The 13,959-nt window shown below is 36.6% G+C and overlaps 1 protein-coding gene across 6 annotated transcripts in view; it reads right to left on the bottom strand.

Annotated features, from left to right (window-relative positions):
- Positions 1–13,959, bottom strand: part of TPP2 (tripeptidyl peptidase 2) — a 75,843-nt gene that overhangs the window by 13,802 nt on the left and 48,082 nt on the right. For 4 of the 6 annotated variants that reach the window (XR_005026426.2, XM_057494597.1, XM_036893594.2 and 1 more), the window contains exons 17-25: positions 13,140–13,294; positions 11,901–12,017; positions 11,554–11,654; positions 10,886–10,982; positions 9,958–10,095; positions 8,467–8,711; positions 8,142–8,220; positions 6,271–6,309; positions 1,090–1,241 (exon numbers count right to left, since the gene is read on the bottom strand). Coding sequence is in view for 5 of the 6 variants with exons in the window: in XM_057494597.1 (XP_057350580.1) it covers positions 1,090–1,241; positions 6,271–6,309; positions 8,142–8,220; positions 8,467–8,711; positions 9,958–10,095; positions 10,886–10,982; positions 11,554–11,654; positions 11,901–12,017; positions 13,140–13,294 (1,123 nt within the window). In the remaining variant the exon portion in view is untranslated. The remainder of the gene's footprint in view (positions 1–1,089; positions 1,242–6,270; positions 6,310–8,141; positions 8,221–8,466; positions 8,712–9,957; positions 10,096–10,885; positions 10,983–11,553; positions 11,655–11,900; positions 12,018–13,139; positions 13,295–13,959) is intronic. The other 2 variants (XM_057494598.1, XM_036893595.2) reach the window with 1 other exon arrangement.

Below are 13,959 nucleotides of genomic sequence, written 5' to 3'. Positions count from 1 at the left end.
TAATGAAGATGCCCCAGGAAGTCAGTGGTAAAAGAAATAGGGCATAACACAAATGAAAAAGCAATTCATCTGACTATATTGAAATAAATTTCTACTATGTAGAAAGCAAGCTAAAGGGCATAGAATAAGCTGGGGTAAAAAATCTGTGACAAGTACAGCAAAGCGTTAATATCTTTTATGTTACCAAGTTAAAAGAATCTGATGTTGCAAGAGAAAAATGAGTGAAGAACATGTTCAACTGACAGAGGCTATACAAAGAATCAAATGGTAAAATTTAAAAAGCTCAAATTTAGTAATAACTAAAGAAATGCAACTCAAGATGGCAACAGTGGCCTTTTCTTCCAGTGCCTGCAGCACCAAGGCTTCCCTTCTACCACCATGGTGCCCTGCTGGCCCAGGCGCAGGGAACAAAGTGAGCTCTCACATCCGCTGCTGCGGGGAGGAGCCACTGCTACATTCCCTCCAGAAAGCCATTTGGCAAAACGTGTGAAGATGATTTTTTAAAACTAGTGTTCCTGATTTAATAATTGTACTTTTAAGATAGACCAAATGTTAAAAAAGATATCTATATAAAAATGTCCATCAAAGCATTGTAAAGAAGAGCTATTAATGTGCCAAAGAGAGTACTTAATAGGTTATATTTCACCCAAAGGACCTTATGGATACATTTAAAATGGTATTTTAAATGACTATTAAATAACACACAAAATGCTCATCATCAAGTAGTAACTGGAAAACTAGGCCATAATACAAGATCAGTCACATTGATACATGGATAAGTATAGAGATAAATATTAATAGGACAACAATGATTATATTTGGATGGTGAGCAAAAAAGTGATTTTTATTTTCTTCCTTATATCTTCCAATAAAATTCTCTTCCAAGAGCATATCAGAATTAAGTGATTAAAATTTGGAAAAATTCTTATCAGAGAAGAGAATTAAAAAAACAATTACAAGAAAAGTTAAAAGCACCTTTAGTCCTACCATCCACTGTTAACATTTCTGAATATAGCCTGTGCGTATACACACAATATTGTAACTAGGAAAATAAACACTTAATATGATTAAAATTCACTAAAAACTTACTTTGTCATCCACTGAATTTTAAGATCTCGTAATGCTTCAGTAAACTCTTCTTTTAAGTCTTTCTCTTTTTCTGAATCTTTTTCTTTATCTTTGCTGCCATTCTTAGTCTTTGTTGGTAGAGGTATTAGGTAATAATGAACAGGGATTACATCCTATGAATGTACAAAGTGTCTTAGATGAACATGTTTAATTTTACAGGTTTTAAAAATCATCTTCAATACCTGAATATCACATAACATGGGCTGCAGTTGAATTATACTGCATTGTAATCCAGGTTTTAAAGGCCACAATACATCAAAAATCCCAATCTGTGGCCAAAGGAATTTTCTCCCAAACTTAAAGTACTGCTACTTCTAATACCTCCTTTTAAATAAAGGAGATAAGAACACACTTTTCTCATTTTAGCACATTTAGGATTCTCAGTTTTGCTTGACTAATTACAAAAGTCTCCTGGGCTTTCATTTTGTATCTGAGAAGGGGAGGAAGTAACAGAATTTTTAAAAAGACCCTCTTCTTAAGCAAATCTAAAAGAGAAACTTCTTTCTTCATTCAATCAGCAGACTTATTGAGCCCCTGCGATGTGCCAGGTGAAGCTCTAAGAGGTGAAGACAAAGCGGACAGGGCCCTTTCCTGCCCTCTGGGAACATATATTCTAGTGGTGGACGACAAGTTAGTAGATAAAATAATTTCAGGTAACAACACATGATACGAAGAAGAAAAAACAGAAGAAAGGCATAGAGCGTGACCGCTGGGTCAGCTGGAGAGCTGATGCGCACAAGGTGGTTATGGAGAGCTGCTCTGAAGAGGCCATTACAGATTTCAATGAGCCTCGATGACCTAGGTGAGGTGACCCAAAGGAGGACAGGAAGAGTGTCTGAAGGCAGAAGAGGAGCACACACCAGTACCTGAGCTGGAATACGTGGCCAGCTCAGCTGGATCACAGAGCAAGTGGGAAGTGACTGTAATGAGTGGGGCTGACAAAAATAGGTAAAACAATGTAGGTTTTATTTTAGGGGCAACAGGAAGCCTACCTGAAGAGTTGTACCTAAGGCAGGGACGAGATTGCAGATTTCTGCTTTATGTTTAATGACTCTGGATCCTGTATGTATTAAAAACCTTGGTTTGTTTTTAGAACTCTTGATGCTATTTGGAGAATGGATGATGGGGACAGAAGTGGGACAAGAAGAGAGCAAATTCAGGAGTCCCAGCACTGCCTTGAAGCAAAGAACAGGTTGTAGAAAAGGGAGCAACAATGGGATTTGGGACATTCAGTGCAGGCAGTGATGATGTTTCAACCAGGGCATGGATGGACAAGGTAGGGTGGGCGAGGGAAGCGGGAGCCCCTGCTATTCTCTCCAGATGCCCTGTGAATGGCGAGATGGCAGTCAGAGAGAATGTAAGGTTGGGGCAGCCTGGGCAAAGCCGGTGTGAAGAGACAGGTGGTGTCAGACGGGGTGGGGGGGTGAAAGAGGGAAGTCACTGACATCGGCAGCAGTGGTCACTGATCACCAGGACAAGAGCAGCTTCAGTGGACAGCTGGGGAGAAGAGGCTGATCAAGGAAGAGATGAAGAAAAATGGGAAGGCAACAAGTACTGGTAATTCTTTTGAGAAGTTCTGCTTGGAAGAAAGCAGAGAAATGAGTAATTCTACATCCATCTATTCTATTACAGCACGTCTTATGAAAAGCAGTGAAATGCACTATGGGGGGAGTAAGAGCACATGACTCCACTTGCAGGGTCCATTTCTGGCACAATAGTTGTCCTTAAATAAATCATTTTTTTAAGTCAATTTCTCAAATTATCTCTTCAGGTTTACATTAAGAATGCTGCTAAATTAAAATCTTGTATTTGTCTTAATTAACAAAGTTTCTAAAATTAGAACAACTTACATCAGTCAAAGACTTATACTGCCCTAATCACAGTTAACTCCAGAAAAAACTTTACATAGGTTGAGTAAAAAAAAATAGTATTGCAAGCCCCCATCTTCACCAAAATAGGATTTTTAGGTGTAAATACTACATAAATATGCCCATTTTAACAATTTTCACAAACCTTATCTTGGGGTATAATAGTAAATATAAGGAAATACTCTAGTAGCATTTCAACATAAAACAGTAACTACTACTTCAATATGACTCATTTAAAGCACAGGAAGCCACTGATGTGAAATCACGACACGAATCCACTTTCAGCTGTTTCGGAGCCACACTCTCTCTGCAGTCAGAGAGCCACAGCCTGCAAGCAAAGGTCTTCTGTGAAGTCTGAAACTGCTCGAGTGAGCAGCTTCAGGATCCTATACCCATCCTTTTTCTCTCCTTCCTAGGTGGCACCACCCAGGCAAAGCCAAGGAGGTCAAGTGTGTCTGGAAAATTTGAGTTGATAATTTACTGAAGAAATAAAGGGGCATAAATGGCCTCTCACATGCACTCGCTGTTCATGTGGTCCTATTCTTTGGAAGCACCCTTCCGAACCACCCAGTACACTAGAATGTGGATATACACTTGCCTGGTAAGACTTGGCAGTCCACATTCATTCTAACCTAGCAGGAGCCTCCCTGAGCTCCCGTATTTGCTGCCTCATTAGGGAGAGGGATACGCTTCAGGATGGGAAACCTCCGTTGTAAGGCAATTCCATCTTGGAAGCTCAGAGGTGAGGTATTTGCTATTAAGTTTCAGGACAGAAGAGAGAAAAATAGGACTGGATCCATTAAACTTCATTTATGATTAACAATGAACTCTAACAAAGAGTTTATAGAAATAGGAAGAAACTCAACCAGCAACCATAAACTATCATGAAAAGCACAAAAGAGAAGGCACAGTTCATAATGAATGACCTTAGGAAAAAAAAGATCAAGGTTTTGTAATCAGCATTTTATATATTGAATATAGCAAACTAGCAATTATAAATGTTAACAAAATCCTATAAAATTATTCAGGGCAAGAATTCTTTATTACGAAAAAGTATGAACATGGTTTAATTCCCAAACAAAAGAGAAATAGTTATTCATTTGAATTATCATGGTCACCTGTTTTTTTTGTCAGTAAGTATTTTTACAACTCATTTCTCAAGGACTCAGCATAGAGTCAATTTAATAGAAATGATTTTGTATTATGAAATCTTGAGAAATCTTGATTATGATCTAAAAAGATAGTCGAGAAGAATCTTCAGAGTAGAAATGCTGAAGTTCTTTCTCTTTAGTAGATACTTAACAGTGACTTTTTATTTTATGCTTTTTGTTTTACATACTATTCCAGCTATTCACAAAGTATTTCAATGGTATTTGAATTAAACAGTACTATTTAGAAAGTCAAACTACCCACAAATCCAGTGACTATCTTTGGGTAACAATAACATACCACTATTTAAAGTTTAGCTCAAAAATTACAATTTCCTTAGTTTTCAGATTACAAGTAACTAAATTCTTATTTTAATATGTTTACACAATCTAAAATAGCTATTTTAAAGATTAACATATTTTTAAAAAGTAACTAACACATTCTTTCATATTACAATGAACTTAAGAGGGTGACATACACTTTCAAATCAAGTCACTGAAACCTGAACAAATCCTTTGTATTACACACAAAAAGCCAGTTGCATTTTGTTCAGACAATAAATTACATATATATGTGTACACATAAACACACAGTATTTTGGGATGTGGTTACAACACTATAATAATGATTATTTTTAGAGTAAGACCTTCATATGTACTTGGACTGAAGACAAAAATGGGAAGAGGAACTCTAGCTGTCGAGTTCTTCACATGGAGCTTTACTACCAACTATTACTTGATAAGGCTATCAAGTAATAACCTTCCTATTCATTTGATAGGTTTCTATGTCATACAACCTAATTTAAATAAAACCCACCAAAACTCCCAAAATATCAACCAAAATATACAACAGGAAGAAAAAAGAATAACTATGCCTTTGTGATATGCATCTTCTATTTTTAATGGGCTTCTAGAACACCTTTTCCTCATCTCTAAAGCAGGGGCCTCGAGCTATTTTCACAATGACCCAAAGATAAGCAATCTACAGATAAAATGAAATTAGTTTTATGAGTCTGATGAAATGACAATTTGTTTTTTTCGGTTTTCATTCTAATGCTGGTTATATTTCATTAAACAAATGGAAAGGCCCACAAATGGATACAGACGCTCAGTTGGAAATACTGGTCTATAGGGAAGCAGAATATTCTTTTATCTGAAAAGATGATTCCCAGTGCTGGGCTTTGCAAAATATGTTACCTAATAACATAGACATTTCAGAAGTCTTTTTGATAAAGGAATTTAACCTATTATAAAATGGTGATCCCCATTCATAGTGAGTTTCATATCACTATGAAAGAACTGAGTTATCTTTTGTTTATACCATAAAATACTAATTCCCCCACTGCAGTGCTTCCTGCTCCAACATGCAACATCACTAAAATGCTAAATGATGTCAGCAGGCCTTCACCTGAAAGAGCTCACTGCCATGTACCCCTTTCTCTAAGAACATTCAAAGTAGACTTTTCTGAGTTCGGGTTGGCTCTAGCAGTCCATCATAGATTGTCTAATGTGCTGCAGGAAAGTGCATCAGATCACTTACTACTTATGGCTTTAAATCTGCTTGGGCTCTTATTAGTGAATTCAGCTTTAATTTGTGGTCAACAGTCCTTATTTCTGTTCCTCCTTTGTCCACTGCTTTTTCTCTGCCCTTAGAACTAAGACGGTGCAAAAGCAGGGAATAAATTTCACTTCAAATACCTTACTAATATTTTATTAATCAAATCATCCAATTTAAGAATGTTTTTAGACTTTAAATAATTGTTTTGGCCTATATAGCTTAAAAAAAAAAAAAAGAAAAAGAAAAGAAAACCAGATCCATCTCTCTACAGGGTTTTAGATAATCCCAAATCTCAAATATTATTACTTGGTATATCTGTAAGAATGAATCACACTGAATTTTTTTCTACACACATATAAAACAAGTCTTTCAGCAATTTATGATAGGGAAAAACTTCCAAGAGAGCAGTATGTCAACACTGATAAACTAAAAGCACTATACTGCAGGGCTAAAGGAAGGAAACTAAGGGACAGATTTTTTAAAAAAGATTTGCAATAGTGACAGAGAAAAGTTTAACTAATATGCAAATAGGCTTTAAGACATCTTTTTAAGAACTGACGATCAGTACCTTTTTAAATTTTCCTTGTCGTTTTGCTGCAGACTGCCCCTGGGAGTTAGAACGACATTCTGTAAGAAAACGTGCATGATCTGCACAGGATGGAGACACCACCTCTGTCTAATTCTCTTCCAGTTTATGTTCCACCTGTATGTGTCACAGTACTTAGAGAAGGGTCAGGTCTGTGATCAAAACGGCAGGCTTGTAAAGGAAGCAACATTGCCACTTTCATTTTTTTTTTAAAAGGTACTCAGATATGTTATTCCTAATGGCAAATGTTTTTCAACTTTTTATTTCAAAAACTCAGTAGAGCAAAATCCTTGTTATCACACTTTTGAAAACATGAAATTTAGCTGAGGGTGCAGAGTCTGATTTTCACGGATGTCACAACAACTGTATACACCTGTGCATCCTTGGAACAAGTACCAATCGTGGTGACCCTGGAAGTCAGAAGAGAAAAGACCAGTCCCCTTCCCAACTGCCAAAACTGTAAGAGACATGCAACTACTGAGGTGAGAGGAGACCCTGTGTTGAGAATTATAATTAACTCTAGATTTTGAGGTGTTTGCTCTCTCTCAAGAAAATCTACCCCATAAACAATAACTATAGTTAACCCCACACGTTTATAGTTTAACTTCACGCCTGCCTCTCAAAGAATGAAGCCAGGAAGCAGTAACCATCTCTGAGTCGCTAAAAGCATATTTTCGTAACAATGCTCTTCTGTCATATTCATCACAAGGAAGCGGACACTCAGGAAGAACTACCTCCATGAGAGTTTGTGACTGAAACCCCAGGGCAGGAGCAGCCATGCTGCCTGGGCAATGAAGTCTACCAAAAAAGACCACCAGGACTTCTTCAATTTTTTGTGCATCTATGAATTCCATGTCACCAACTACTGATTCACTTCAAATTATACTAAGGTACATATAGATGAATAGGATAGACTGAAATGAGACTCATGAAATGCTATGGCAAACAACTTTTTCTAAGCACAAAATTCCTGTTATGCTTCTGTGATAATGACCTTTGGTTCGGCAGTGGCAAGAAGTAAGTATACTTGTTAGGATGTATGAGATCTAATCATTTTGATAGCAGCAGTTATAGATTCCAGCATTATGTGGTAGACTTACTTTGTAAGAACTAATGCTAAAGAGAAATGTAAAACTGCAAGAATGACCATGTTTACTGGCACTGAGCTAAAATGATACTGTGACAAAGATGATAGATTATCTATAACATAAACACAATTCCCATAATAAATTTGTAGTGAAAACAGACAGTAAAACTAAAACAGGTACCTAGCAAACTGTAACATTTATCTTTAAAATGTATAAACCAGAAATGTGTTTGAAACAAAAAGAATGACTTAGAAACTGTAAAATAAAAAGTAATGCCAAGCTATCTTATGATTATCCACACAATTAAGCAAAATTCAAACAAGACAAAGATCTGTACCACTGTGAAAAATACTGTTCATTAGTAATAATTGTTCTAATTTCTAGAAGTAACCCCAAAATATTTGATTTATTCCTATATCCACAGTATTATATTGGGTAAAATCCTATAAAATGCTTCAAACATCCCACTCACTTAAGCCAAGTCTAATTTGGATCTATGTGTTTCACAGGAATTCAAGTATATTAGTTATACGATGTAGGACAGGTTCAGGGCCCAAATACTTAGGCTTGGGAAAAGAACACTAAATATTTTAAAAATACAGCCAAATATTAACTGACCTTTACTAGTAAATTGGGATAAAATGATTGTTTTTCCAGGGACATGATCTCCTTTACCCATTTTGGTATTTGGAATTGATTCCCATCTTTAAAGAACTAGAAATTTTGGAATAGGTAATTTCAGTGTTAAAAAAAATGAACACTTACAGCTTTCTTTCCAAGTTCAGTCTTTGATAATGTTAAGGATCCTGCAAGGTAACATCCAGGTCCTGCCCCTTTAGGAATTCTAATAAGAAGATTCGAAAGAGAAAAAAAAGGAACAAAAGAAAACATTTCACAAAGATTATTATGGGGAAAAACATCAAAACAACTGCATTCTGAAATAACCCCCATGCCTAAAACTTCAAAAATCAAAACATTTGTCTAAATGGTACATGACTAAGTACTATCAATTCACCCAGTGCAATGAACGCGCATCAAACGACTACAGTTTAGAAGACGGGCACTAAGCGGAAGCAACGTTATCACTTACTTGTCATCAGGTAAGGAAGTAACAAAGAATGGCTGGTTATACTTGGGTGGTAATGTCAAATTACTTGACTTCTTCTTGCCTAGAAGTGCAAGGCTATGATTTTCATGAATATCTAAGCTCAAAGTATTAGATAACCTATGAGAAACAATAAATGGAAGATCTTTAAGACGTTCCAAGTCACTGATCTGCTCATGACGAATCTGTAGTCGAATTGTATAATCTCCTTTCTCCAGTTTCAAAGAATACTAAAAAAGAAAACATTGGGGAAAAGTTTAGCCAAGTTCAATGGAAATGATAGTAAGGGTATAAACAGGATGAGTCACAATTTACAGACTGCTTCCAGCAGGTGAGCTGGAGTGCACACACATTTATACAAACACAAAGGCCCAACTGTGCAGGACAGTAAGCAGCCGAGGGACCCTGGTCACACAGAGTAAATAAGGGATCGGGAGCTAAAGGCAGGTCTGACCCCCAACCTCTCATTGTCCCCACAACAGGGCTACTCACAGCTAACTCAGTGTCTGCTCAAGGCTGATACAAGTAATCATTCTCTAGTTCATGGGTCTTTGAGACCTGTATAGACCACCAAAAATTAGCAAAATTGAGGTACTATATACTATCTAAGATGGATGTACACACATGTATATAAACATGACTGGGAATCTTAACATTAAAACCGAAATGCCACACCCCTTTATCACAGACTGTAAAAACAGGGAGCCAAGGCAGAGACTAAGGAACACAGATCCACCACGCTCCATCTAGTGAGCCTGCTCAAAGGGATGGGATGCTGTACTCTGCACCAGCAGTTTCTTCTGAAGAGATTCTGAAAGCATCCACAGCAGGGGCACGATGCAATAACCCAGTCTGTACTGAGGACACATGACTGGGCCTCGCTTTGAGAGGAAAAAGGGGAAACCATTCTTTGAATGGCTAACTAAAAAACAAACAAACAAACAAAAAAACCTGCGTAAATTATTTTCATTGTTTAGCATAAAATTATAAATGTTACTGAAAACACCTCATTTCTTTGTAACATTATTTCAATAAGGGATAAAATTTCTTTAAGTTACATGATGAGGATTTTTCCCCCTTCACTATAACAGGGTCAAGCACAGGAATTTGGAAGTTCGTAAGCTGGTGACCCTTGGCTCGGTTGTCATGCTCTTCATTAGTTCAGACCTGGCTCATTTCAAGGGGCTCACATGTCTCAGGTATTTGCTTTCAGCCTTCAAATAGGTGGAAGTAGTGGGCAGAAAGGAGAAATATTAGAAATAAAACACTATGCCAGCCAGTGTCTGCAAGTGTCATCCCTGCCCTCTGCTATCCCCAAAACTTGATTCACCTGAACTAGAAGACTGGAAAGTTGTCACAGTCTGTTCTGTAACAGACCACTGAGCTACGAGTGGTGTCAAAGCACTAAATGCAAAATGGTGTCATTAACAAAAAAACAAGTATTACCCTAATAAGAAATCACTGACAGTTCTATACCTGATGTGGATAAGCATCGCCTGAACCCATCTGTCTTTTGTTCTGGTCAAATATAATCCACAGTTGGCTGTCAAATTCAGATTCATAAAGTAATTCACAAAGTAGTGGGCAGCTTGGAGTTACTTCCCCACTCTTGGGCTATAAAAAAATGAGAATGATTATTTGACATGATTTACAGGATTTTTGGTACCGATCTGTAATACTGTTATTGGTAGAATTTTATATTAAAAGTATTAAGACTATTTTCTTGTGGCAGAACATCCAGTATGTTGGCACCAATAAAGGGTATTTCTCTTTTGCAAACTTTTAAAAATACAAACCTAGCTATTTTTATTCATTAATGAATACAATATATATTCTTCAGGACTGCTAATCACTTTACAAAATTGGAATTTGATAATTCTCTATAATCCATCATCTGCCAAACATTAAAACCGAGTTCATATTACACCTTAATAAGAGTTATACTGAAATTGTATTGATCCTGCATTAACTCTTTGATCCAAAATTTATACAACCTTTGCCACCCATTCAACCTAGGAGTTTCTGACATCTCACTGTCCCAACATCAGGTCCACTACTGTTATCAGAAGGCATCTAGCACTGACATGAAGTCTAGCCACCAGACAAGTCATACCAAACAGGAACCGCTGAACAGACATCCATGAATACAGAAACTAAAGCTCAAAGGCAAGGTTACCACTAAATTAGAATCTGTGACTTCAGACACGAATGGCATGTAGATCATTACAAACCATAATTACCCAAAGAATAATCCAAATTAACCAGTGTTAGTTACTTGACTCTACTTCGTGTGTGTGGATGCACACATTCATTTATATACAGATTATCCCATCCTCCCATTTTTGATTTTCTGATTCATAAACACATAAGTTCATTGTAAAGGTATATTTTAATAAACAAACACCTGGTGAAAGTTGTAAGTCAGGATCATCTCATAAAGTTGACGATTATTTGGCAAAACATCTCTTGATCCTAATGGTTTTGTTTTTGCACTCAGTGGGCTGTAATGAGACAATTTACATAACTGATTCAAGAGTTCACTTAATGAGGTAAAATAAACTAAATCAAAAAAATACGCAACACATCACAAGAAGTGACAAATGAGCATTCCTTTTCATAGTATTTTAATCATTAGTTTACATAATTCTTCTGACTGAACCACAGCAATACATGACTTAATTATGCAACATTAGAGAGGTAATCTTTTCACGACAAAGACATTTTTGAATGTTATTAATTGGTTCTTAATATTAGGGTGACAACTGCCAACAGTGTTGAAGGATAAGGAGGTTTTGACTTGTACCCTTCAGCCAAACTGCAGAAAGTGCTGCACGTTAACAGAGTGGGCCCTGACAGCTGACACACTGAGAGCTTTACATGCATGTTATTCAAGGCCAGAGGCTGAGGCTCTTGAGGGTTGCCAGGATTCCCAGGCTGGGAAGTGATAAACTGTACTGTCACCTCTATCATTTAGATGATTTAATGAAACAACTTTTTTCAAAGACATAAGAGAACCTCCCCCCTACCACATCAATATTCAACCTCATTTGTAGCCCTGAAACTTAATGATACCGTAGTGTTTGGACCCAGCTCTTCAAAGTTATGCAGGGAGCCAGATCTTCATATTTCAAGGAAGACTGAACATCAAAACGGTTGATTCCTTCTGATGCATGCTACAAAGGATATTTATCAAATTAGTTCCTCAAACTTTATTGAAAGTGAATTGTATTTTCAAACAGTATTTGGACCTAAAATAAACTTGTCTATGGCCAAGTTCAAAAGCACCCACAAACAAAAGACTACCGCTAATTTTAGAACCACAGGTAATTTCCCTATTAATGTTTAAATCCAACCAGCAAGATTATTTTTCCATAACACAAATAGCTGACATTAAAAAATGATAGCAATGTAGAACTTACAATATTTAACTGAGAAGCAGTACACGCAATCCCATGGAAAGAAATAGTATAGTCAATATTGACATCACTAAGACTTGCCCACCAGCGAGCAATGCAGAATTCAATTGCTTTCCCACCCTGCAAATAAAAATTATAGATGTGTAAATGCCTTTTCTAATTTTCCTTCAAATTATAGAATACAAATAGTAGATGTTTCAAAGGAAGTCCACACTTCCAAACTTTTCCTATGTGTATAGCAAGAACACTCAAAAACCTTTCATCAGCTATTCTTGGAGTTATGAGTATCACAGTTGCATAGACAGAGTACAGGCATTTAAGCATACAGCCTACACTGCTTGTTTTAAAAGATTTGTGGCAGCATGAAAGCACTTGCAATAAAATAATGGTGAAAACAAACTGGAATAAAGACTTAAGACCAAAGGAATAGTAAGAAAAACAATAAGAGAAGGGATGTCACAGCTTGGTAAGGCAGAATCCATAGCCACAGTGGAGTTCCAGGTCAGGATGCCTGCTACCAAAGCAAAATGAATTATGGTCCCTTACATCTTTCTCCCTATGAAAAAAAATGAAAAACGAAAACTGTTCTAGTACAGGGTTTTAAATTTTCTAGTAAACAGTACATTAGGAAGTTAAAGATAAATCATGTATCACATACAAGAACACAAGCAACGTAATCAGAAACATAATAGATATATGAAATTGAAAACACTAAATAGCAAGCTTAAGAAAGAACATCAGTCCATTCACCTTCTATGGAGGAACGACTATCCTCATTTCTCAGAGTACACACAGAATGGAGAGCTGCCATATCTGAAGGAGGTTTAGGTAGGAAGCAGTACCAGTTCTACCTATAAAGCAAATTAACCTCATGGACTCCTCACAATGGGGCATTAACAAATTATTTAAGTGGAAACATGTAGAAAAATCTTAAGTAAGGAAATAATTTGCTGTACAATGAGGAAACAGTCTCAATCAGGGTCCATACCACAAGGCATTGCTCTAGCAGGGCAGTACTTTTCTTGGACTCAAGAATTAAAGAGAGACTAACAATTACTGCTAACGCAGTCTGTATCCTAGTTAAGACTCCCTATTTTCCTACTTTATTTGGCATTAACAAAATATATAGCCCCAATGTGCTCTGAATACAAACTATAAAATCAAATTCAAAAACTTAGTTTTAGCCCATCCACAAAATGAAACAAACCATGTTAGGATTCTGAACTGCTCATTCAAACTTACCAAAACAGGAAAAGCTTCAGTCAGTGTCCCTTTTTCTGGAAGGGAACAAAACTTATAGAATTCATGGCTTCGATAGGCGCGCTGCTTCACAAGCTGTACTGCATGAAGAACGAACTTGGCTGACACCTCAGAAGAACATGAACACACTGTAACTTCTGAAATAAGAAGGAAGAAGCAAAATCTTAAACTGCTAAGATTTAAAATGGACATAAAATGGTTTAATGATGCTTACTTGTTAAGGAATAATATATCAAGAGTAAAACAATATACTCAAACAAAATCTGCACATTTCCTTAAAAACAAATAACCAATAGAATATTAATAAAGCTGAAAGAGTGGAAGATTTAGCTACAGGAAATAAATCACTTTTAAAGTGAACAACCAGTCTACTACAAACACCATGAAATAGCAAGCTGTCTGTAAATGGACATATAATTACCCTAATTTATAGAGATTTAAAAAATCCTGCTCTCCTCTAAGTTCAACCTTTCTTCTTGCTTTGGCTGAAAATCAATCCATTCCTAATAAAGCTAAGAGGATTTTCATTTTAGAAACCTCTGTCTGTTAGCGTACCTAAATTCCATTGGTATCCCCTCTATTCTACTTCACTGATTACTTTGCACTCATTTTCTCTTGGTCTGTGTCCTGTTTGCTTCTAGAAAAGATGATCATCTAACTACCTATTTACTGTAGCTTTATTAGGCAGAGCTGGAGGTAAGCCAAAATCATCATGAAGCAAGATGAGCAGCTTATCTAATGAATGCCTGTTCTAATGCAGGGGGACTTACAACAAGACTGAATTCTCTGGTTCAAAAGATCA

Source organism: Manis pentadactyla, chromosome 17 (genome assembly GCF_030020395.1).
Source record: "Manis pentadactyla isolate mManPen7 chromosome 17, mManPen7.hap1, whole genome shotgun sequence".
Taxonomy (NCBI): domain Eukaryota; kingdom Metazoa; phylum Chordata; class Mammalia; order Pholidota; family Manidae; genus Manis; species Manis pentadactyla.
Note: the sequence above shows the minus strand (reverse complement) of the source record. Positions and strands in the feature narration are given on the sequence as shown.